Below are 23713 nucleotides of genomic sequence, written 5' to 3'. Positions count from 1 at the left end.
GTCTGATAGTTCTAAAAATGCAAGAAAGCAAAATTCACAGCCAACCAAACAGTCCTACCGCAAGCAAAAAGATCAAAAAACGTCACCAGTTACAGTAATGAAATAATTAAAGGTTTCATTGTAATCAAATGAATTCAAGTGATAAATTCAGAATGACTGGCAATAAAATATAAATAAATAATATCAATGTTTTATAATATTTTACAGTTTAAAATGTTTTACGCAAAAATGAATATAAAACTGTGCATACTGTTCTGTACGTGAACAAAATTCAAGTTTTACAAGTACATAGGATGAAATGTAATTTTTAAATGCACTATTTGAAAATAAAACAAAAGATTTTTCAATTTTATCACACCGCATATTTTACTTTTCTTATGTAATAATTTTATACAAACCTTCAGCAATGAATTAATTCAGTAATGTAATAAAAAGCAAGATAGTATTTCTAAAGAAAACGCAGTATCATCATAGCTTGCTGTTCACTTTTGAATGCTCCCCGCTAATAATATTTATAACGATTAATTTCTTTACTTTTTGGCATTTTATTTATCATCGATAAAGCATGAAAAAAATCTTTTAATAAATATTTTCAAATTATGTAATATATATTTCCATATTGAACATTTCCATTCTTATTGTAGTAGCCATTATTCAGTCGCAGTAGCAACAGAAACAATGCACTAGGAAAAATATATTCAAATATTCAGATACTAACGCTGAACGATCAATTAGATTGGGAAACCAAATCTAATACAGTAAAACACAACTCAAGTTCAAGTTAGCATATTAAATAGGCAGCTGCTCTAATATGTAATAATGAAATATGGAGTTACTGACATTTCCACAGAATTATTAATAAAAAGGAGTTGAATTTCTGAATTATATAATTAGAATACTAGAATGGCTGCTTATTACAATATTTTACAAATTGCAACGAAAGTCTTATGCATTTAAATAGCATTGCCATCAAGTTCAAAAACGATCGTTTAATTCTAAAGTAAATTGTACTTTGAAATCCAAAACTCCCCGAAGTATGTACATACCACGCTTACCAAGTATATGAATGCAGATACCCAATCAGATGTAGAAAGTGAATTGCTACAACACATTGTTTATTCATTCTTCATTCATTTATTCAGTCGCAATCATAAAAGAGCAAATGCGCATTTCATGTTAATCATCCTGCATATTATGATATATCTATTAAACCCTGTTGCACATTTAAATTATAGAATTCAGAAGGAATAGACAACCCAACGGAATAAATCGGAAATACACATTTCATACTAATCACCAAACGCGGTTTATAACACATGAAGAAAAACTTTCGCGATAAAAACTGGGGATATTTTACTATCCCCATCACAAAAAGTTCAAAATTTTTTGCGGAACATTATGCATATTACAAGATACCTTTCGAAGAAGAACATTATGTTCATCGTAGGGATTATCCGACATACTGATTTCTTTATAAAAACAACGTGTGTTATACTGATTTTTTTTATAAAACGTGCGTTTTAATAGAAAGTGTTCAATTTTTTCGGATCACCGGGAATTTCTTCCTTCATCACAGTCCTCTTTCATATTCGGGAATTGTGATGTGTGATCTCTTATTATTAGGGCTTCATCACAGTCCCCCTTTGACATTGGGGGTTTGTGATGTGTAATCCCTTATTATGGGGGTGAACAACCCCGAATTACCAGCTCCATCATTATTCTATCACATTCATACATTCAAAATGACATGTTGGGTTTTGATAACTTTTTTCATTCTAACACCATCATGCAGCTTCCATGCCCAGGAACTTTTGCTTGTCGTCTTCAATACTAGAATCTGTTGTCTAGTCTATTTTGTAATTCATTGCTATGCATAATTATACTTTTAATGCTAATTATTCAGTTTTCTTGGATTAATTTTTATTCATACTTTTATTTAAAATCCTTTTATTTTCATGAAGAAAATTAATAATTCAAAAACAAAGCATACAATGATATTTGAAATCATCATTATTCATATAATGCTATTCAAAAACATTACGATGCATATGCGACAGATTTAAAATCAATAAGTATCAGCAAACAGAATATGGTTTTCGATTTCTTCGGCATCAACAATATGCATATAATATCACACTGGTAAATCACGCGCGATGATGCCGAAGTACGTACTCTATATAATGGCATTGCTAAAATTGCGTGTATGATCATTATACTGATCATCATGTTGCTACACTATTCGTACAAAAATACAGTACTCATTAACACTGCGAGTATTCACAAAGGTAGTGATAAAGTCGTATTTTACATAAATCATCATGCCTATTTTGGTATACTTATTAAATCCTGCTACACATTTAAATTGAGAAGTTTAGAAAAGCTATACATTATCACATTAGTAGGACAGTTTAATGCTTTTTATACTAATTACATAGATTACTATATTTTAATTGCTTCCTCATCCCTAACCGCATTTTGACATATTTATGAAGCATCAATATCATTTAACCCCACCCAATTATTGTGTGTTTCTTCAGCAAACAAGTATTCCGCTGAGAAACGGCAACACATGTAAGTATTGCAATAAGACAACCAAAATCACAAACCATCTTTATAAAATGGTTCTGTGATACATCACTTGGTGGTGGTAAGACACCACGATACGGAAATGCCATCAACTTTCTATCAGGATCATTTCATCGTAACTACATGTTGGGTTTTGATAATTTTTTTCATTTTAACACAATTATGCAGCTTCATGCCCAGGAATTTCTGCTTGTCATCTTCAATACTAGAATCTGTTGTCTAGTCTATTTTGTAATTCAACTTTTACACTTTACGCTTTGTAAACACGCATTTACACGTCAAAGCTTAATAAGCTATGCCTAATCGCACGGGTCGATTAACGTAAACGCAACACATACTGCTTATGCGAGAAATATTACGATGGCTTAATTATTCTTTTCACAAGTTTCATAAAACAATAATAATTATTTCAAACAAAAACATAGGAAAAGGAACATGTTTTAGTTTTTACTACACCATATCCATGTCCCTTGATAATACAAAGAAAGTTTCTCGTACTCCGAGATGATACGGAGTACGAGTATGGTCCTTCTAAAACATAGAAAGCACCCACTACTCTTCAAAAACAGAATGTAGTGTAATACACTTTTTTAATCACAAACCACTTTAATAATATGGTTTTGTGATATTTACACCCTGGTGGTTGTCAAAAACCACGATTAATAGCCCCATCAACGTTTTATTACATTTCTTTCATCGTATCTAAATGTTGGGTTTTGATCTTTTTTTTTCATTCCAACACAATCTAGTTGTCTTTTGCTCGGGAATTTCTGCTTGCCTTCTTCATTACTAGAACCTGTTGTCTAGTCTATTTTGTAATTCACTGCCATGCATAATTATATTTTAAATGCCAATTATTCAGTTTTCTTGGGTTAATTTTTATCGATATGTTCATTACAATGCGTTTTAAATTTATGTATAAAAGATGTTTTTTGACAAACTATAAGAGGAAAAAAGGTTTGTATATAATTAATTGAACATGAAAATAAAAATGCATGCAATAAAATAAATGTTTATTTCACTTTTAGTTAGGGAATATTGTAAGGAAGAAGCGTGATGAACAGCTTTGTGAACATTGGTGACCTATCAACTTTGATCAATGCAACATGCACATCGTCTTTCGACAAATTGCGTTTAGAAATTACTCACAAATTTGCAAACAGCACTCGAAACAGTGTCTAAATTTTCATTTAAACAGCCAGTATTTCATTTCAACTGATATTACAAGTTATGAATTGTAAAATATGGAATTTTTAAACAATTTACTAGCAACCAATGGATTTAAAGGCGTATTTGTTATAGGTATTGTAAAATTTTATAAAATTTAAATTACTGCAACAAAGTGAAGAAAAATTAAATTGCCAAGTGGCATTTTTGAATTGTTAAATTAGTGCGTTACGATTATCAACAGCGGCACAGTGGTCAGGCGAATCTCTGCCAACACAACTTGCACAGTGTAAGTGAAAATTAAATTTGTAAAAAAATGAAATGGTTCATTTAATAGCTTCAATATCGCTTTACGTATTTGAACCGCAGTTCAACACTGCCATTTCACTGAGTTCAAATTTGTGACACTTTTGAATTTCGAAAACGTTCATTTTATAAATAGATGAATATATATATATATATATATATGTGTGTGTATAAACAAGCAAGTGCAAAAATAGATTTCCGTTTGCACCGCTTCAAAAATCAACTCAAATTTTTTTGGGGGAGAAGGGGCAAAAGATGATTTACATTCAAAGTAATGCACATACATAAACGCAATAGTGCGTGGGAAGAAAAATGTACAAGAAATGAATATGCCGACAGCTTACTTGATTAAAAGTTACATTTGAAATTATGGAAGTTATAAAATTTTATAAAAAGAAGAAATAATATAAATGCGCACGGTTGTTTCGGTAGTGTAACTTGTTGATCAGTATACGATGGATTGGAGCGTTGACAAAGAAGTATACGGAGAGTAATAGTTGAAAAAATTTCAATTTCAATAACTGCCGCTGAATGTGATGCAAATATGAATATTGCGGTGCCAGAAAACATCTTCGTTTGCCAGTCGTTCGTTGACTTTCATACCGAATGTTAACCTGGAAAACAGTGACGAAATTCATAATGACATTATAAATGAATGGATTGAATTTTTCAAATTATCACCACGGTCCGATGAGGTGGAATCACGAGAAGCTCGTGATCGTCGACTGGGTTTCTTGGATGACGATGATTCAGAATGGTGTCGGTGTTTTCTCTTCTTCTTCTTCTTCTTCTTGCTCTTCTTTTTCTTCTTCTTCTTGTCATCCTTCGACTGCCTGTCGCTGCTTTCTTCAACACTCGAAAAATGCTTATCCCTTTTTCTACGTTCCCTTAATCAACATATACGCCGATAAATAAAAATTTCAAATTCCATTGTTGAAATGAATTATTCCACTCACTTTTCCTTGTTCTTGCTCTTACTTTTGCCACGTGATTCCCCTTTGCCACGAGTATGCCCCCTTCTGAACAGACCAACCAATTTTTTGAATAAATAAATAAATAATATATAACAAAACTGCTCGCTTCGACTGATTACTTGGCTTTCTTCTTCTCGTCAGAATGTTCATCATCTAACAATGATTCTGACGATGACCGTTTCTTCTTTACCAGCTCCTTATCAAAGTCTGTTTCATCAAATTTGCATCCCAACTAAAAGCAAAACAAAATTCAATAAAGTAACTTGAAAAAAATATTGAAAAGTTGAAGAAAATGCTGAAATTTTCACTTACTGATTTTCGTTGTAAAGGTGGTGTCACTGCTTCAAGTGCTTTACGTTCATCTGAAGTGAAATTCTTGGGCAAAACCTATCAAACATACAAGCATGAATGTGAAATCAATTCAATTCAACAATCTACCTTATCGTCGTTTACGCTGAGTTTATTCCCATCTGGCGGCTGCAACTGAATTTGAAATTTTTTTATGCAAATAAAAACAAAATCTACATCCAAACAAACCAAAACAATAAATAATTCCCTCATTACCTGGTACAGTTTATTATTCTTCTGATTGTTTTCCGCTTCTTTTTCTTCTTCGGCAGACGTTCCATAATCTTCAAAATGGCATTGTTTCTTTTTTTCAAATGATAAATGATTAAAATAAAAAACCGCTTACTATCCGTATAGCTGTTCTTCAGTACTTTTGCAGGTGAAATATCACTATCGTCTTTCGCTGTAAAAATGTACATTACTCATAAATTTGTAGAAACATCAGAAAATACGTCAAAATTTCCAGCTTAAATTAAAATTTACATACTCTGAGTAATATTCTGAGAACTGCGCTTGCGTGTACGGCCTGTAGCTTCACTTTCTGATTCAGTACGCTGTTTATCTGGAGTATTCACGCGGTCTGAAAATAAAACATTCGCTTCTTTAATTCCCACTGTCTACACATTTAATTTTCTCATCTAAACCATGAGATGTGTCCGGAGATGATATTCTTCTCTCGAATGGAGCTGAAATCAAACGAAAAAAAAAGAGTTAGTGCATTGTGGAATAATTTTTTCCTCCTCTACTGAACAGCTTACACTGATCACTTTTGCTGCTATCTCCACTTGAATTCGAAGACGCCAACCGTTCTTATAAAATACAGACATTTGAAATAAATATACTGAATAATAATTTTAAAAAATTTTGTTCAAGTAATTTACTTCTTTTTTTCACCCTTTCACGCTTTAGTTGCGGTTTTCGCGACATGCGATCTCGATTAACATTATCTTCAACACTCGAATCCGATTCACCAATACTTCGGGAACGTTTCTCTACAAAATAAAAAATAAATACAATACAATGCATAAATCGTTTTCAATTTATGAAAAAATTTATCGAGAAACCTAAACAACTAATATTGTACATTGAAAATTATTCAAAAAATCAGACGTACTTTTATAAGATTTGTGATTCTTTTCATCAACTCTGTCCCGACGACGTCGATCATCTAAAATTAATAATAATACATTAGGCGAAGCAATGAAAAAACGGTTATTTTGCTTTTTTCAACATACCGCGTTCCTGCTTGGCCTGCCTGTGCTTTCTGTAATCGCGTTCATCTCTTTTAAAATGCGGTGAATCACTTCTACTTCGTCCTGCATAAATACAATTTGAAAAAATGGAAAATTACAAGTACAAGAATTTTATTTAACAAATAAATTGTAAAAAATGTAAGAACAACAACAATTATTTTTACGCTTTCTATTCTCTTCACGGCGACGATCCGCAAAATCCGCATCTCTTCTATAACGCATCCAACTTTCGCGCTTCCTTTCTTTACTACGACCTCTCCTGCTCCGGTATCTGTAATAATCTAAAACAAGAAAAAAAAGCTGCTTTATTTTCAAAAACATACAAACTCAACATACCTATGTAACGATCACGCATACGTCGCCTGCTCCTGCGCTCTTCTTCCGGTGTTGAAGAGCTTCTGTCGTCTGATGCTAATGTAAAAAAAACAAAAGAATTGAAACAATTTACATTGCACAGAATCTCAATTTATTAAATTTCAAATCAAAAACACTAATAAAACTTACAACTATAAGCATTTTCCCTTTTTCGACTAATACGCTTTTCGTTTGGTTCCTTGCTCAAACTTCGACTACGTTCTAAATGAAAATTACGCAATAAAATATCGAATCATTATATCAAATTAAAAAAAATGTGTATACTTCGTTCCAAGTGTTTTTCCAATGATCGCTGTTCATTAATCGATTTATCATATTTCGCTCGGCTTTAATAATTAATTATTCAGTTTATAATTGTAAAACAATAAATACAAACATACTTTGATTTATAAGAGCTAAAGTATCGAAAATGACGGTCTTTTTCATCGCGTCGATTTTCTTGCATTTTTCGTCTGCTTGAACGATACTTTTCACTAAATTTCACACATATATAATATTAAATGCAATAGTATGAAAAATTGAAATTAATAAAAAAAAAATATATATTCAAATTTACGGTTCCTCTTTGCGTCTTCTTTCGCCAGTTTTGCTTTCATGAGCAGTTGGTGTCGGTGGTTCGCGAACACTGCTTCGACGTGGAGAAGGAATTGGACGTCGACGGAACCGTGATTCCCTTTCCTTGTGGCGTGCATCTCGGCTTTTCGACGGCGAAACTTTGCTAGAAGAATCATAACCACGTACTGGACGTTCTTCGGATTCTTCACGTGCCGTTGGACTGTCATTTTTCAATTCAGGACTTGGTGGATCGTCCAAGCTGGCCAATCGTTCTTCTGCACTGCGCTGACAATGGAAAATAACAAAATCAAATAAAATCAATTTAAAAAATAAAATAAAACACACCGATCGTAGATATTCTGCCTTCGCATTGATCAATGTCTGCGGAATACCGCACTCTGAATTTTGTGCGTCGATTAACAAATCCCACAATTCGCCCATAAATTCGCGAGCTTTTTTAGCATTCAAAAATCCTGTCAAATTGATTTGCATATTTCTCGGATCCATATCCTGAAAACAAAATACAAACAGAACAACAAAATTGTTTTCAAATAAATAAATACTTTGGAGAAATAAAAATTGAAAAAATACATAAAACAAAATGCATATCTATAAGAAAGAACAGATTATCAAATAATATTACAACTGGAAAATTGTTTAATTTATAAGATAACATGTTTTCCAGTCGGCTGTGATCTCGTAAGAGATCACCCAGGACACAAGAACGTTACGATGAAGCAGTCGATCTGAAAATTTCAAACATCAAAAAAACAAAACAAAACAAAACAAAAAACGTGCACCATATCCATTACCTTGCACATCAATCACCATTTCTCTTCCCTGATACAATCGGCGTTCAAAGCATGAACGGCTAACATACAGCAGAAGCATTATATGTATGCAGTCAGGCAGTCTGCGAAATGCCAGTTTTAGAAAAGACAACATACGAACCCCGAATAACAACCGCAAAACAATAAAACAACATGGTGGATGATGAAATTATACGCACCCAGAACAACAACCGCGAAACAAACTCTTATCACACATAATTCTCTCGTTAAATTCAAAAGAAAAAAAAAAGAAAAGAACATACACAAAACGTTAGGGATACACGAAAATTTACCTTAAAAAATAAATAAAATCAATCTAACAAAAACACAATCACATAATAAACAATTTTTCCGCTTGAATAAATGCTTTTCAAATAACAGATCATTTTATAATTAACCCTCTGATAGATTGTTAGATTCTCAAGGTCAACGCTTCACAACGCTTGAATAATCATCTCAATTCGTTGCAAATTTTTTCAACATATAGTATTAAATTAGTCTTTACGTGTCAATACGAATTGAAAATACAACTTAATACTGGAACTGAAGAACTATTCAGGGGGATTATTCAAGCTTTTTTTACACGATTTTCTGCTGTGGGAGCAATTCGACCTCAGCAATTCAGAAATGTACGTTTTGATTTTGAAATGTTGTGGAGTATCAACGAAACGTTGCAAAACATTGAATTTAAAAAAAAAAAAACATGCCCTATTGCTTCAAAAGTGACGTCACCAAGCGTCAGGTCATAACGATAGAAAATGACGAAATAAAGCACATGTAAAGCACTAAGACTTGACCCCAAGAATCCATCACAGAGGGTTAATCATTTTCAACCCCTCGCCACAGACTGTTTCAAACAAGACTAATTATGCTACCATTATGGTGAGGGAATAATTACTGGAAATGGAATGCTAGAATTTTCTTAGCAAAAAAAAATCTCAACTTGAATGATCGCTTATAATAGATAAGATCAACGTTGACAAACTGTAAAAGATACGGACGTGCAATTTCAAACAACTACAAAAATTTAAAATGGCTTGTTTAACCACTGCTCTTAACTAATCTGCTCACAAATTGCCTATCAAACAAACAATCGACCGCTGATATCGTTAAATGTTCAAAAGTGATATTAATATACAAAGTTGCGTTCAAATGAATAAATGAAAAATATCTGAACTAATATTTGAAAAGAAAAAAAATGTTTTTCAAAGAAATATTCCCTTGAAAAAATAAACGCGTGCATACCTCCTCTTCCAATTGGTTGAGCACAAATTCGACAACAACATCATCTTCCATTCCCAAAATTTCGGATACACGCTTTGTAATCCACAGCCGCATGACATCCAAGTCGATTCGTTTCATATCAACCTTGAAAATATGAAATATTATCATTTTAAACAATTTTTTTTCTCTCTATTTGTATACCTTTGTATTCAAGGAATCTTCAAACTTAAGGGTCTTCAACAATTTCTTCTGCTTATTAGAAAAACGAAGATCTTGTTCCGAATTCGTGCCCTAAATTATAAATAATCAATATTTTTATCATAAAAGTGTATACAAAATTCAAGTTAAATTCTGTTAAATCAAAATAGTTAAATTTATAAAAGTACAATAGTAATCTATAATTACAAAAAAATCAATCTTCGCGAATCAATATCCTACTTGCAACATCATTTTGAAATGTCGAAAAAAAAACATCCGATTCATAACGTTCATTTAATACTTTTTTTATCATCAGAGAAATTATATCTTAATCATGCTCTGCATTCAAAAGGAAAAAAGTTAAATTTAACTAAACAAAAGATCAACCACTCCTCAAATACATTACAAAGATAACAATTTGTATGAAGTATCACATTTAGCGTAAATAAAAGTTAAACTTATCATGCTCAGCATTTTAAAACTTGAAACATCAGTACTAAAATTATACATGCAAAAGTAATGGAGAAAAGTTTCACAACAACAAATAAAACTATTAATACATAACAAAAATTCATTTTATGCCACCTTCTATAAGACAACGATTAACAGAAAACACATCAAAAGAGCAGTGAAAAATGAAATAATAAATGCAAAGGATAACTTACTCGAAAAAAACCCGCGTCCGCCATTGAACAAGAAGCTATTTCTTCAACAGAACAGCAATTTCAGTAAGCAAACTTCAGATGACACACAGCGGTTTCTACAAAATAATGACAAGTTGGTACAAATAAATATACAATATTTCAATATATGCCCTACAAAATATAGTTGATAAAATAAAATTTGTATAAATTACATATATATTAATGTAATTTAAAACAAATGATAACAAATTTTACTATATTACTAATTTATTTGAGCAAATTAAAAACTTTATGTGTTACAGTAATCCACACAAACTTGGTTGAAGATGTTTGTTGCTTTAGAGTAATAAGTAATTATTTTTAAATATGCATTTATTTATTAAGTGATAAGAATTGTAATAAAATTAATTTCACTGACAGTAATTACGGCTGCTATTAATGGAAAATTTTGTAATTTACAAATACAGTAAGTCACTTTGTCATTTAACTTTATTTATTAATTGGTATTCAATACAATTGATGACAGTTTCGTAATTGGGAGTTTTAAAATAAATAAAATTAAGACGTTATATATTTATTTATTTTATTTTCATTGTCATTTAAGTTTTCCACGTGTGTAAACTTACTGGCAGCTAGTGACAACAATGATAAGTGAGTGAAATGGAAAAATCGATTCAGCTTGATCATTTGGTCTGAGAAAGTGGGCGTGCAAGATCGACGTTGTTGAATTTCAATGTTCTCGATGTGGGTGTGGTTTGGGGGTGTATTGTTCTTTGAGAAGGGGATAGTAAAAAATTGTTCGACATGTTTTTTTTATTGTGCTTGCGTTAAAGCGGACTGTTGGTTGGTTTTCAAGTCATCGAATTTTACTTTCGGCAAAAAGCTCCAACGAAAACTGCAATTCATTTTTGATTGATGATGATCTTTTTTTGGAAAGAACCGTATTCACAAATTTGAGAGGCAGCTTTTCGTAATGATAACATTTGGCCTGGAGCTGTCATGTCATCAGCTAGTTTAAAAGCTGATAGCAGCTCATTTTTCTTTGGTCAGCTTGCATTTTTGCCTCTGGGTTGAGAGAAATTACTTTCATCAAGCGCCTTTGATTGACTGGGCTTTCCGGTCAAGCTAACAACAATTTTTTCCATGTTACCAAACAAATATTTCTCAACTGTTACACGAAAAATTATGCCATTTAAAATAGATATTTTTTTATCCACTGTCTGATTGTTCTACAGTAATTGAAGAAGGAAAAAAAGAACATTGAACTTAAATGTATGTAACCTTATTTTAGAATTTGTTTCAATTTTCATACCAAGGCCATTAGAATGGAAAAATCAAATGCAAAGCATTCTTTCAGTGATAGTAATAAAAATAAAAATGGCTTCAAATTTTGACCAAAAAAAAATTACAAACCATATCGAGCATCAGCATTTAACATTTACGAGTAGGTGAGATTGGAGTTGAAATTTTACTTTTACGAGAGAAAAATATTTGCGCAAAAAGTTCAACATTTGCTCAACACATGGCGTCAAGTGTCGACGGCAGAGATAAAATCATCCCCCCACTTTTCAGCCTGCTTAAATATTATCCGAAAGATTTGATGTGGAAATGATAAATTGCATCGTTTTGCAAGAAATACACACAAATTTGAGAAGTTGTGGATTTGAGAATAACTTTATTGAAAGAAAATAATGATTTTATTTTTGATTTAATACTGCCTGCATTAGTTGGTTGTAGGCATGTGGGAAAGTAGTTGCGCGTGCAAAGTTGAATCAAATTTTTCAAATAGTAATTTCAATTTGTCCATCATTACAGAATGAATGGAAATGTTGATGAAAGAAAATAGTTGTCGAATTGCAATAGCACCGTGTGGGTTTAAAATTTACTTTATTAAAAATAAAATTAATTAATTAAAATCAGTGTGCTCCAAAACACGCATACCAATCGATACTGCTTCAAAACAACACTCGTGAACATTTGCAAATACTATTGTAAGTCTGTGGTGACAACAATTTATAATGTAAAAATATATAAAAACAATGAATATCCCAATTGGATTTGAATGCCAATATCATTTTTGCAGCTCGGTAGCATGATGCACAGTAGTAGCAGTATTAATAGTAGTAGTAGTAGTAGTAGCAGCAGTAGCAGCAGCAGTCGTCAAATTGAATTTCATAAATATTTACGAATTGCGTATTTTTCCTGGAACATAATTTCGATCCACTAATGGTTCTTGCAAGAACATGTGCAGACATTTTTCATTCTGCGCTAAAGGATGGCCAGCAACCCTGGAACAAAATGTCGAATATTTCAACGGATGAAAAGTCAACTTTCCAAGGTGCAATGAATTATTATTATTGTTTCAATTTATTTTTAAAACATAAAATCAATATATTTGATTAATTTCTCATTTCACCAACAACAACTTACTTATTTATAAATTGCTCTAATCCTAATCTACGATCTTCAATGAATGAAACTTCAAATATTCCATCATCATTCCTAAAGGGTAACTGTCTTTTTAAGGCTTTCCCAGGAAGTGGAGGTACGACTATCTGAAATGAATGACGTCATGACGGAAAAAAATTATTAATGTTTATGGAAAACAAATTTTCCCGTGTGCTGTGAATGAAATTAGTAATATCCTCAAGGCTTAAAAATTATAAAATTTTTTGCCACATGTCAATGTTAAACAACGGTGCATTAGTATTCAGAAGCAGACCGGTAAATCACCTTGCTGTCGCGTTCCAATTCATTTCGTAACCATTCAAAATCACTGTACCTTCGGCGAACGCAAGATTCTTTCAATTTAAATATCGGCAAGTTTGTCTAAACAGAAAAAATTATACCAATTGAAGCGTACTGTATTTCTGTTCACATCAAATTACGTATGATAATTTCATTTCGTTTAATTTATTTGAGGAATGTTGTTATAAAGTTACGTCTATTATAATAATGCCAGTTAAAAGTGTACTACAAAAGTGAACAGTTTTTTAATTCTTGCTCTTCAAATGCGGTATACTGATATGATAACAGTTCGAGAGTGCATATGATGACAGTGATTACGATTAAACGATTATTACAATTTAAATTTCCTGAAATTCAGAAGGATCAAGTATACAGTGACATTATGAAAGTGATAAAAATCATTTTAAAAAGTTGCCGACTAGTTTGTATTTATAAAATAATTAATAATAATGTACTCTAATGTATAGTAACGCGATTAATTATTACAAATATGGCGCGACTGTGATTTATAAAATTATGCGCGTTTGAAATTAATTGAAGAAATAGGAAATAATAAATTAATAAAAAATTAAAATATAACAATGTAAAGTGTAATAATAAGGGAAACATGCTTTTTTGTGGAATTAAAAAAAATCTTCGAAATAAATAAACCTGCCTTCATTCGTATGTCATAGTCTGTATAACGATTCTTGCCAACACCGTGTGTTATAGGGTTGCATACTTCGATTTCTAAAAAATTAGCAGGTGGGGCATATGCTTCGTCTAAAGTTTGGCGTTTGGTCGGTAATCGTAAAGTGGAGGATATATTATTCATAGTTTTCTTTGAGTTTCCAATATTACAACTCGTGAATATTAGCATCTGACGCAGGTCATCACTGTAACTACAGTACGACATCAATATGTGCAAATGAAAAAAATGAAATAATTTCTTAATATTTTAATAATTTTGAGGAAAATCATATTTATAAAATAAATAATATATATTTTGTTCACCGGGAATTTTATTAATTATCACAATTAGAGAAGTGTTCACTCATTGCATTGCAATTAAATTATTATTATAAATTGCTTCAGTTTTCAAAGAAATTTCAGTTCTAAAAGAAATGTTGCATCGAATTGTTGAAGATTAACAGCAAATATTCACTCTGTTACAATAGAATCGAACTTAAACTGAAAAAATTTTTACAACACATTATTATTTCTTTCATTATTGTTATTATTTCAACTACTACAAAGTTATGCAAATAATGACAAACAGAATAAAATGTACATAAATTTAGCGGGAAAACTTTAGTAAAGTGGGTCACGTGAAAGGGATCAACAGGAATTGATAAATGTCAAGTGATAATTTGATTTGTTTGTCATAAGTCCGGTTAAGTTATTATTCACTACCTAACCTGGTCCGGTCAGGATAAGGTAAAACTGGAATTGATGATTATAAATTTACTCTTTTCAAAACACATGCCCAATGATGAAATGTATTATAATTTGTTATAAATAGTATCACACTTGAATTCTCTTTTTCAAAATATGTTTAAATAAATGAGTCAAAAAATGTAATAATAATCGTAATTATTGCATTCCACTGCCAAATGGAAAAAATTCTTCAACAAATAAAGTCAATAGTTTATTGAGAAAAAATCATCAGTTGTGCTTCATATTGAGTCAATATTGATGTTTGGTCAGGAAAAAAAATAAGCTGCTGCGAATATTGATTTTGAATATTAGACATCTTATTTGTTAAAATGGAAAAATAGGGAAAATATATTTGTTGAAATTTCCATTGTTGCAAAGTGAGAAATTATCTGTAATGAATTTAATTGTTGTAAGTGATAAATTGTTTTGAAATTTAAAAAGTTATTTTCAAAAATTCCAAAATCATTCGGCACTTTATAGGTTGGGATTAATTTATTTTAATTTAATTTCCATATTCTTCGGCAATGTTGTGATAAAAAAAGTTGAAAGAATCGATTGCAATTGCAATGTTTGCTTCATTTCGTCATCGCCTCTTATCATAGGCAATTAAATTCTATTTAAGTAATCCGATAATGTTTATATAAATTTTATTTGCATAAACTAGAAATGGTTTTGTTGAAGCAGTGAGAAAATCGCTAATCGATCGCTTTTCTGCTATTCAAATTCCAATTCTGTTAGAATAACTTTTGTGAATAAATTGTATTAATGGTAATGAAAAATTAATGTTCGTATAAACATAAACTGACTGTGCTCAAGTGGAACAAATGAAGAATTTGTTGATGTTAAAGAATTGAATTTGTCTAAAAAAATTTGTTGAACTCTTTTGTATTTTCAGAATTTATGCAAAATTATAATTATTAGAAAAATTCCATTCTAGTTCGTCATAGGTGGTATTGAAGAGTCTATATTCAAACAGTTGTGGAATTTGTTGTAGGTTATTTGAGAGAAGCAGTTATGAATAATTTCAACGGTGTTTTGTTGTTGGTCATTTTATCATTTGGAAATGTTATCTGCAGTGTTGAAAAGAGCAACATGCCTGTGATTGGTGAGTATCCGATCCGATCCGATCATATCAGTGTTGTTTGACAGCGTACCAAGTTGTGAAAATGAAAACTTTACACAGGCATACTGACAGTAGACACCAGCTACAGAGATCGTTTGTTCGGAAATTCGACCTTGCCATCGTCGTATGTTTACTTGCTGAAAGCGGCTGGCGCGAAAATTGTTCCACTGCTTTTGAGCTACGATGTGAACACCCACCGGAATCTGTTCAACCAAATCAACGGTCTGTTCGTTCCTGGCGGATCGGTGGCACCATTCGAAGCGGATGTGTACAAAATTTTGAAATTGTACACGCGCTGGGCGATCAGATCGAACGACAACGGCGATTATTTTCCCATTTGGGGTACTTGTCTCGGCTTTGAAATGCTTCTTCTCTATTTTTCAAATGGTACTGGCGTTCTTGAAAAGTGCGACGTGGAAAATGAATTATTAGAATTAATACCAACTAATCATTTCCAATACAGTAGACTTTTTCGAGATGTACCGTACGAGTTGTATTATAAAATGAAAACTGAACTATTGTCGCCCAACTTTCACCATTGGTGTTCGAATTTCGAAAGTTTGAAAAGGAGCGGTTTGGAGAACATTTTCATACCGACCACCGTATCCCAGTCGAAAATCGACCGAATCACATTCATATCATCGATTGAACACGTCCACTATCCATTTTACGGTGTAGCTTGGCATCCCGAGAAGAACATCTTCGAAGATTACAAAGCTTGGCATTTGAGCAAATCCGACGCCGCCGTAGAACTTGCTCATTATTTGGCTAGATTTTTTGTCAAAGAAGCGATGAAAAGCAAGCACCAATTTTCGCCTGAATCCTTCTTCCAATATTCAATAAGCAACTTTTGTCCGTTGTTTTCAAAAATGTACGGTCTGAAAGAGGAGGAAAAGTATTTTTTCCCCTGATTCATATTCATGAAGTGGAAATTTTCATTCAACAAACCACTGCTCATTGATAAACGACACGTGTACGGTGGTGGTGGTGGTGGAAAGGTTCGATCTGTGTTGTGATAATTTCTCTCAACAGGTCCAGTGTTTGAAAGCAAATATAATTTTACTCGAATAAATGCATGAATATACGTTGTTGTTTGAATTTCAACTTTCTTAATCAATTTTCAGTTTATTCAATGACAAGATAACAACCAGAACTACAAGTAGTAATAATGACGACATATTCGCAATTCATTTCATCCTACAGAGCAGATTTTTCTTTTACAAAAAAATACTTTCCATTGTGTAATTAGTATTATTTACATTATTTATTTAAAAAAACACATTTATCAACAGAAAAAAGTTATATAAGGTAAATGAACAAGCTCGCGATTTGGTGCAATTTTAAAATGTCATTTTACTAATAAAATCAATAATAATAATAATAATAATAATAATAGTAAGATCATAATGCATGTCAAAAAATCAACAACGTCATTGCAAATAACCCTTTTTACAATTAAAAAATAACAAAACAATAATGACAGCCTTGCATATGATAATGCAAACAATACGAAAGATGATTTTTGCAACATGCACGTGCCAGCTTAAACTGTGTAAAGTGCTTCTGCTTGGACATGCGGATTGTCGGCTGCTTCAAAAACCGAAAACGCACAAGTTCCATCAGGAATGAAACGAACCACGGCCGCTTTGTTCTTGCACGAATAGGTGTAATTTGGTGCCGACCATATGGTAAGCAATTTTTGATCCCAAAGATATTTGTAGCCTTCCAAGCAGAGCTGGTGCGAACGACAGATCAGTTGAAGCTGATTTTCTTCGAGAAACGTTTCCACAGCGGTACGACCGAACAAAACTCCCGCGCCTCTGGAAGAATTCAGCTGAAAACTGCCAATTTCCTCTTCCGGATCTGACCAAAGCAAATCCGCAAATGGACCCGTCAGTGGAATTTCACGAACTCGATTTATGGAGTGGATTTCGGAAATGGTGTGAATTTTGGGCGACAAGCCGCCATGAACGCACAGAACACGGTCATCTATGACGGCTGCAAGTGGGATCGAGTCGAACACTTCGCAGCAGAAATTCCAAATTCCCGAATGACCATATTTGGACAAGCATTCGTCGTAAAACCCATACGTCTGGGTTATTGTACGACACTCATGATTTCCCCTTAGTAAAAATATATGCTCTGGAAAGCGGACTTTCAACGAAAAAAGCCACAGCAAAACTTCTAAACTATTCCTTCCCCGATCGACGTAATCACCAAGGAACAAGTATCGATTTGTCGGTACTTCACCGTAACAGTTGAATAACGATTTCAAATCGAAAAATTGACCATGAATATCACCGCAAACTACAATCGGCGAACTTACACGCAATACATTCGGCTCGTTAATAAAAATTTCCCGAACACGATTAAACAATGTCCTGGAAAACACTAAACTGTACACAATATTTACACAAATTTTACACTTTTCAACCTAACGACCGCTTCTGCAAAGTATTTTCCACTTTTAGCAGCTTCGACCAATTCTTCTGGGTTATATTTATCACAAATCACCATCACTATTCAAATTCAATCGTACAAGTTAATTTAACACAAATACAGTAATAAAATTGCAATCGTTAGGCGCTAATTTTCCAGTTCCACAATACAGTATCACTTTTTCCACCTTCAACATTTATCTTACGTTTGAAAAAGTCCCCTTTGAAATGTATCAAATTTCAACTAATAATCCATTCAATCGACAATCACACATTATCCATATATTACCTTACAGATCAATGTTTTCCACGCTTGAATGGCATTTATTTGCATTTGAAACATTGGAATATGTTTTTGATATTTTTAAAAATAAAATATACCAAATCAATTCTATTTTTAAATAAAATATAAATAAATTAAATTTTTTTCCAAATTATTTCTTTATCTGAATAATTTTTTTAAGATTATTGAAACAAAGCTGATTCAGATAAAGTTTAAATCTAAATAAATATTTTTTGAAAATCAATTTAAATATGCTATTTGTTGCTTTTTCCCTTCATTTATCTTGGAGATTTACCATTACTGCGAATGTGTTCCCTGAACATCTTTTTACTGTAGCCCTTTTAAATTGCAAAAAAATCTTTGAATTAAGCATGTTAGCTTTGTTATTTATTTATCAAAAATGTAAAAGTTACTTCAGTGAGCAGTGCATGTTTAAGTAAACTATTATAATGTTTGTCGCCCTTGAACTTTTCATTCACAATTATCTTTTACTAGTGAAGTCGTTATTTTGTTTTTTTGCAGCTTAAAATACTATGTGATTGATGTAATTTTGGAAAAGAGATTTTTTTTTTAAATTTTATTAACCTTTATTTTTTTGAAATCAAAGATTTCATGTTAATATCAGTATTTTGGGAATATTCTTTTCCAGCAAAATTATTTTGATTTAACCTTGCACTAGTAGTCTAACATGTGACATTAGCAAACTGGTTTGCTGACCCTGCAGTTTGAAATCACATCAGCCGTGAGATGGTGTTTGAATGTGAAACAGTCACTCGCTAAGGTTGCTTTCAGATTCCATCATCCGACATTTTTGACCTAATTTTGTTCCAGCAAGCAAAATATTTGAAATTTATTTTGTTATTAATATTGTCCAAGTTATTATTAATTTATTTTTTAATATGATTTCGTATTGTTTTTCAGTTTTAGACAATGCCTAACACCGAGCCGTCTATGAACGACATGTTGCTCAATGCACTGTCCATTGCTAGACAATTTTGCGCTAACCCATTTGACCGGGATTTGTCGTATCCATTTGAAGCAGCTTTGAAGGTGAATACAATAATTTTCATATTATCCACATTTTTATTATTTTAATCCCTCAATTGATGTTGAACTTTTGCTTGTTTAGGATTTAACTCCGTCAGCTAATTTGTGGTCGCAATCCATCGTTAACGTGCATGATGTGGAAAATAATGGCGCAGTTGTTGAATTTTTTCAATACATTTCCAGCGTGATTCAATTGCCGAATATCCCGGCATCTTTATTGGCAAAGATATTCCATTTCATTTTTGAAATAGGTAAGTTAATATTGTACATTCTGTTTTCAAATCTGTCGTTCAATTGTCGTTTTAGCATGGTGTAATCCGATTTTGCGGGTTTATTTGGAAAAAAAGTGGAGAATCAATTATGCGTTGTCTACTTGTCTTGTTTACAACAAATCATTCAGTTTGAATGAGCAAAACTTATCTCTGGTAATTTTTCCATTGTGAATTTGGTACCGTTGTTTTTATGCTCATATTTTTTCTCCTTAGTGCCTGAATTTGTTACACTTGTTCACTTACGATATTCCCGTTCTGTGGTCTAATCTTATGTCGAGCGTGATGGATTATATTGTGCTCCGCATGTAAATTTGAGAGAAAATTTAAACGGTGATAGCTTTTGTAAGATTGTCAAATTGTTAGATTGGATTCAGACGCAGAGAATGGTTCTGTCATGCCGTCGTGCCTTGGAATTCTTTTAAATTTATGCCTAAATACACCTCAAGCACTTTGTTATTTAAATTCTCAAGTTTGTTTTTCAAAGAATCTTTTCTTTTTATCTGTAATAAATGCACTTCAATATTGCAGGGAAAACTTAATAGTCTACGCAGAAAATTTGTCTCGCTGCTAGCGGCTGACAGTATGCCTACTGTTATTTGTACTTTAGCTTTAGTATGTTATTGTTTTCAAGATATTCGAAACAAGGTAAGATGATATTTCTTTTTATTGATGCAGAAATTTTGATGATCATATTTAGAAGCTTTTTGTGGGAAAAAACTTATTGGAGATGTTCAAATGCATCGTAAACGTCATTGTTAAAAGTGACTCTCTTTTAGCACGATTTCATGCTGTTGATTTGCTTATTAGTTTGGTGAAATCTAGCTCAAATTTACTAGCGTGAGTATAAGCATTTTGCATCTTTAAAAGATTGATATTGTCTTCTTTAATCATTCACAAGATTATTTTTCAAAGAAGAATTTTTAACTTTATCAGAATTACTCAGGTTAATGTTTAGCACGAGCTGTTTTCACAGTTTTGGAATTTTGATGTGCAATAAATATTTTATTGTTGTTAAAGTGCCACTACGGTTAATGAGTGTCGCGATTATTGGTTTTTATTTCTTTCACTGTACTTGCAAGCTTCGACACCAAAAGCTATGATTTTTTTTATTCAGGAATGGAGTGTTTACCAATCAATCGCTTTCCCCAATATGCGAATTACTAGTTACGCGTAGCGGGCAGCCTGAAACGTTGTCTAAGGTTTGATATTGAGCATTTTCAAAATTTTCTTAATGAAGGCGCGTTTTGAAGATTTTAGAGCTACTTTTGCACTGTTGTAAAGCTGACGATGTCAGGGAATTTTTTTGCGATGCTCTTGTGAATGCTGGCCCTGCAGATTCGAAGCGTCTGACCACACCCATCATAGCTGTTGTTGAAATGGCAAGGCTGGCTCCGGATCTTTCGCCTTGTTGTCCAGACTTGCCTTGCAAATCTATCCGTGTTTTGCATTACGCCATAAGTGTATAACGATTTTTTCAGGGATAATTTTGTGAAGCTTATTTGAAACTGACAATTTTTGCAGCATCTTTTGGAGAATAAACTGCGAATTTCTGATTATCTTTCTTGCGAAGTGGTTGTCCAACTTGTCGAAGATTGTCTGAAAACAACATTGGATACTAGCCATCCTCTAATTTTTGAAAAAAGTGAACGTGTTTACGAAGGCATGCGCTTGGCAATTATGCTATCTTATGATAGTACTGTACGCACTGACGTGCTTGAAATTGTGCATCCGGCACTTTGTTCGCATATTTTTCAATTTCAACTTTCTTCCAACTGCTGCACTCTTACGTCCACATCAAACGCCAGTTGGAGGTAAGCATTCTTATTGTAATCGTTTTTAAATAAAACGTTTTAATTGTATTGTTTCAAATTAGTGTTACATGTATATTCTTCTAATAATATAAAAATGTTCAGCAGTTTGTATAGTTTATGCTCATTTAAACTTAGAATAATATGCATAATGGATTTCGAGATTTGTTTTCAAGTCGATTTATTCTGTTCAGTTTTGTTGGAGTGAAAATTGTTTTCGAAGTGCTAACGTTTTTGGACAATCAGAGTGCATTTTCCAAGCCTCACTCATTGCTGTACGACGATCTTTTGAAAGTAAAAACGTTGAAAATCGGTTTCAATTTGGCATATGATTGATAACTGGCAAAAATGTATGTATATATTTGTTCAGGATCAGAGGCTTTTGCCTTTTTTTGTCTGCGGTCTGATTTCCAACGACGAATGCTTGATTGCCAATGTTTTGCGTCTTATCACCTCTGCTCATGGGGCAATACCTTCACATATTGAACAGTGCGGAATTGATCACTTTACACATTATTATATTTTTTCTTAATGTCGATTTTATATGTTTTTTTTTTCATTTCTTTATTCTTGTAGTATCGCAAAATTGATGTCGCTTTGGATTCAGGAATTGAAGAGCGAAAAACTTCAAGAGAGCAATGAAGTCAAGCTAAATTATGACAAATTTTCTTCAGTGGCAGATTTATCTGCTGCAAGTGAGCGAAACAACATCAATATCAAAAACTCTGTCGATGAACAGCAAATCAAAGAGTTGGATGTTTTGTTAGAAAAATTGAAATGTTCAGTAATTTTGAAATGGTGTTTTCAAAATTGTCATTTTCGACAATGTTATTCTTTATTTTAGCAAACATTGGACGGACGATTTTCAGAAATTATGAATGTATACGAAATGAAAATTACTGCCATTGAAGTAATGATAATATATATCAGTTATCTCATAATATTAGAAATAGTTTCTTTGCTTGAATCTTGTAACATGCATTTATTTTTCCTCACTCAACATATATAGATAATTTGCAAAACAAATTTTAAAACAACAACTGAAGAATTATTAAAATTATGCAATTTGTTATTTAGTCAGAAAATAGACAACTTCAAACGGAATTGTACAGTCGAATATTCAACCAACAAAAGAATGACTGTTCATTTGCCCGTTTTATTAGCTTTGGTGAAGAAGCTAAAAAGGAGGTAACAGGATGTCACTTGGCAAATTATCTCTTTCATTTTCGTTCACAGTTTCTGGCTTCTTTTCATTCAGGCTGAAATGTTGAGGCAAGTGTTACGCAAGGCAGAACAAAAGAACGACGATCTCAGCGAAGAGCTCAAACAGAAACTGTCTGAAATCAGTGAACAACAATGTCGCATTGAACAGCTGAAGAAACGTTTAGATGAAAAATTGAATTTAGTGGAATCTCTTAGAAATACCGAAAATGCGTTGAGGAAACAGTAATAATAATTTTATTTTAATAATTTGATATTTTTATTGTAAATTCATGTTTATGCAAATAAGAGCGGAATGTCTCGAAGCAAGCTTGGAAGTGGCACAGAAAGAGGCAGAATCAGAAAAAATTATGCATGGCCAAATTCGCGAACACTATTCAAAAATGAAAGTGAACTTTGAGGCGTAAGTACCCTAATGAACAATAATAATGATCAACGTCTTAAATTCTTTTTTCTTAACAGAGTGTCTGCTCGTCTTATAGAAGCAAAAGAAGATATAAAACGCATGCGAAGTAATATTGAAAAGCTTAAAGTTGACGTAAGTTTCCTCTAAAATGTATATCATCTATATCAAAATTATACAATAATTTAGAATGCCAAACAAGAAGAGGTGAACGATCAATTGATGTCGAAAATTGCAAATTTGGAGGAGGAACTGCGCAAGCATTCTGAAATTCAAGAAATGATACATAAATTGACAGGAAGAAAGTAATTTCTACACGTCATTTCCTTATTGCATCATTTCGAAAATGTGGACAACTGAACATGCCACGTACAGTCTATGTAAAAAACATCAGTATGTCAATGCATTATTTATTCATTTATTAATAATTATATGAAATGAAACCAAGCGGATCATATACTTCTTTATTTCACACTGTATTCAATAAATTCAGC

General features: G+C 32.3%; 6 protein-coding genes across 6 annotated transcripts; 2 read left to right on the top strand and 4 right to left on the bottom strand.

Annotated features, from left to right (window-relative positions):
• Positions 1 to 4573: 4573 nt before the first annotated feature.
• Positions 4574 to 9756, bottom strand: Tsp_10247 (putative serine/arginine repetitive matrix protein 1). The gene is made up of 15 exons (XM_003372440.1): positions 9640 to 9756; positions 7910 to 8074; positions 7636 to 7849; positions 7390 to 7482; positions 7139 to 7210; positions 6496 to 6549; positions 6263 to 6373; positions 5996 to 6067; positions 5869 to 5961; positions 5728 to 5784; positions 5598 to 5665; positions 5472 to 5516; positions 5346 to 5420; positions 5153 to 5265; positions 4574 to 4673 (listed from the first exon to the last, which is right to left on the bottom strand). The coding sequence occupies exons 1-15, from the start codon at positions 9754 to 9756 to the stop codon at positions 4574 to 4576; spliced, it is 1449 nt and encodes a 482-aa protein (XP_003372488.1).
• Positions 9757 to 12642: 2886 nt separating this feature from the next.
• On the bottom strand, positions 12643 to 13363 carry Tsp_10246 (putative PX domain protein). The gene is made up of 4 exons (XM_003372439.1): positions 13349 to 13363; positions 13194 to 13289; positions 12891 to 13015; positions 12643 to 12748 (listed from the first exon to the last, which is right to left on the bottom strand). The coding sequence occupies exons 1-4, from the start codon at positions 13361 to 13363 to the stop codon at positions 12643 to 12645; spliced, it is 342 nt and encodes a 113-aa protein (XP_003372487.1).
• Positions 13364 to 15677: 2314 nt separating this feature from the next.
• Tsp_10245 (hypothetical protein) lies at positions 15678 to 16384 on the bottom strand. The gene is made up of 2 exons (XM_003372438.1): positions 16342 to 16384; positions 15678 to 16102 (listed from the first exon to the last, which is right to left on the bottom strand). The coding sequence occupies exons 1-2, from the start codon at positions 16382 to 16384 to the stop codon at positions 15678 to 15680; spliced, it is 468 nt and encodes a 155-aa protein (XP_003372486.1).
• A 143-nt stretch (positions 16385 to 16527) lies between these two features.
• Tsp_10244 (hypothetical protein) lies at positions 16528 to 16938 on the bottom strand. Its single transcript, XM_003372437.1, has 3 exons — positions 16885 to 16938; positions 16696 to 16855; positions 16528 to 16625 (listed from the first exon to the last, which is right to left on the bottom strand). Exons 1-3 carry the CDS (start codon positions 16936 to 16938, stop codon positions 16528 to 16530), a joined length of 312 nt encoding a protein of 103 aa, XP_003372485.1.
• A 285-nt stretch (positions 16939 to 17223) lies between these two features.
• On the top strand, positions 17224 to 17742 carry Tsp_10243 (hypothetical protein). Its single transcript, XM_003372436.1, has 2 exons — positions 17224 to 17360; positions 17469 to 17742. Exons 1-2 carry the CDS (start codon positions 17224 to 17226, stop codon positions 17740 to 17742), a joined length of 411 nt encoding a protein of 136 aa, XP_003372484.1.
• Positions 17743 to 18485: 743 nt separating this feature from the next.
• On the top strand, positions 18486 to 23045 carry Tsp_10242 (hypothetical protein). The gene is given in 15 exon segments (XM_003372435.1): positions 18486 to 18536; positions 19396 to 19518; positions 19598 to 19766; positions 20162 to 20256; positions 20316 to 20399; positions 20419 to 20432; positions 20902 to 20986; positions 21038 to 21247; positions 21309 to 21598; positions 21790 to 21889; positions 21966 to 22084; positions 22172 to 22379; positions 22440 to 22505; positions 22673 to 22783; positions 22854 to 23045. The coding sequence occupies 15 exon segments, from the start codon at positions 18486 to 18488 to the stop codon at positions 23043 to 23045; spliced, it is 1917 nt and encodes a 638-aa protein (XP_003372483.1).
• The last annotated feature ends 668 nt before the right edge of the window (positions 23046 to 23713 follow it).

Source organism: Trichinella spiralis (genome assembly GCF_000181795.1).
Source record: "Trichinella spiralis strain ISS 195 chromosome Unknown Scfld9, whole genome shotgun sequence".
NCBI classification, from domain to species: Eukaryota; Metazoa; Nematoda; class Enoplea; order Trichinellida; family Trichinellidae; genus Trichinella; species Trichinella spiralis.
Note: the sequence above shows the minus strand (reverse complement) of the source record. Positions and strands in the feature narration are given on the sequence as shown.

What these genes read in the sequence shown, in the direction of transcription:
- Tsp_10243 (XM_003372436.1), top strand. Translation starts at nt 17,224, where the DNA reads ATGACAGCCTTGCATATGATAATGCAAACAATACGAAAGATGATTTTT. An exon ending in CAAAAACCGAAAACGCACAA is followed by an intron (nt 17,361 to 17,468) that starts GTTCCATCAGGA and finishes AGATATTTGTAG; the next exon opens with CCTTCCAAGCAGAGCTGGTG.
- Tsp_10245 (XM_003372438.1), bottom strand. Translation starts at nt 16,384, where the DNA reads ATGAATGTGATTCGGTCGATTTTCGACTGGGATACGGTGGTCG. An exon ending in CGACTGGGATACGGTGGTCG is followed by an intron (nt 16,103 to 16,341) that starts GTATGAAAATGT and finishes AGCATTTCAAAG; the next exon opens with CCGAGACAAGTACCCCAAAT.
- Tsp_10246 (XM_003372439.1), bottom strand. An exon ending in AATTGGAACGCGACAGCAAG is followed by an intron (nt 13,016 to 13,193) that starts GTGATTTACCGG and finishes CATTCATTTCAG; the next exon opens with ATAGTCGTACCTCCACTTCC. An exon ending in TTAGAGCAATTTATAAATAA is followed by an intron (nt 12,749 to 12,890) that starts GTAAGTTGTTGT and finishes ATTTTGTTCCAG; the next exon opens with GGTTGCTGGCCATCCTTTAG.
- Tsp_10242 (XM_003372435.1), top strand. Translation starts at nt 18,486, where the DNA reads ATGTTTTCCACGCTTGAATGGCATTTATTTGCATTTGAAACATTGGAA. An exon ending in TTTGTTATTTAAATTCTCAA is followed by an intron (nt 20,257 to 20,315) that starts GTTTGTTTTTCA and finishes TCAATATTGCAG; the next exon opens with GGAAAACTTAATAGTCTACG. An exon ending in TGTACGACGATCTTTTGAAA is followed by an intron (nt 21,890 to 21,965) that starts GTAAAAACGTTG and finishes ATATTTGTTCAG; the next exon opens with GATCAGAGGCTTTTGCCTTT.
- Tsp_10247 (XM_003372440.1), bottom strand. Translation starts at nt 9,756, where the DNA reads ATGAAACGAATCGACTTGGATGTCATGCGGCTGTGGATTACAAAGCGT. An exon ending in AAGGGAAAATGCTTATAGTT is followed by an intron (nt 6,550 to 7,138) that starts GTAAGTTTTATT and finishes TATTAATTTTAG; the next exon opens with ATGATCGACGTCGTCGGGAC. An exon ending in TCAGCGTAAACGACGATAAG is followed by an intron (nt 5,421 to 5,471) that starts GTAGATTGTTGA and finishes TATGTTTGATAG; the next exon opens with GTTTTGCCCAAGAATTTCAC.
- Tsp_10244 (XM_003372437.1), bottom strand. Translation starts at nt 16,938, where the DNA reads ATGAATTGCGAATATGTCGTCATTATTACTACTTGTAGTTCTGGTTGT. An exon ending in GTAGTTCTGGTTGTTATCTT is followed by an intron (nt 16,856 to 16,884) that starts GTCATTGAATAA and finishes AAATTGATTAAG; the next exon opens with AAAGTTGAAATTCAAACAAC. An exon ending in TCGTTTATCAATGAGCAGTG is followed by an intron (nt 16,626 to 16,695) that starts GTTTGTTGAATG and finishes CTCCTCTTTCAG; the next exon opens with ACCGTACATTTTTGAAAACA.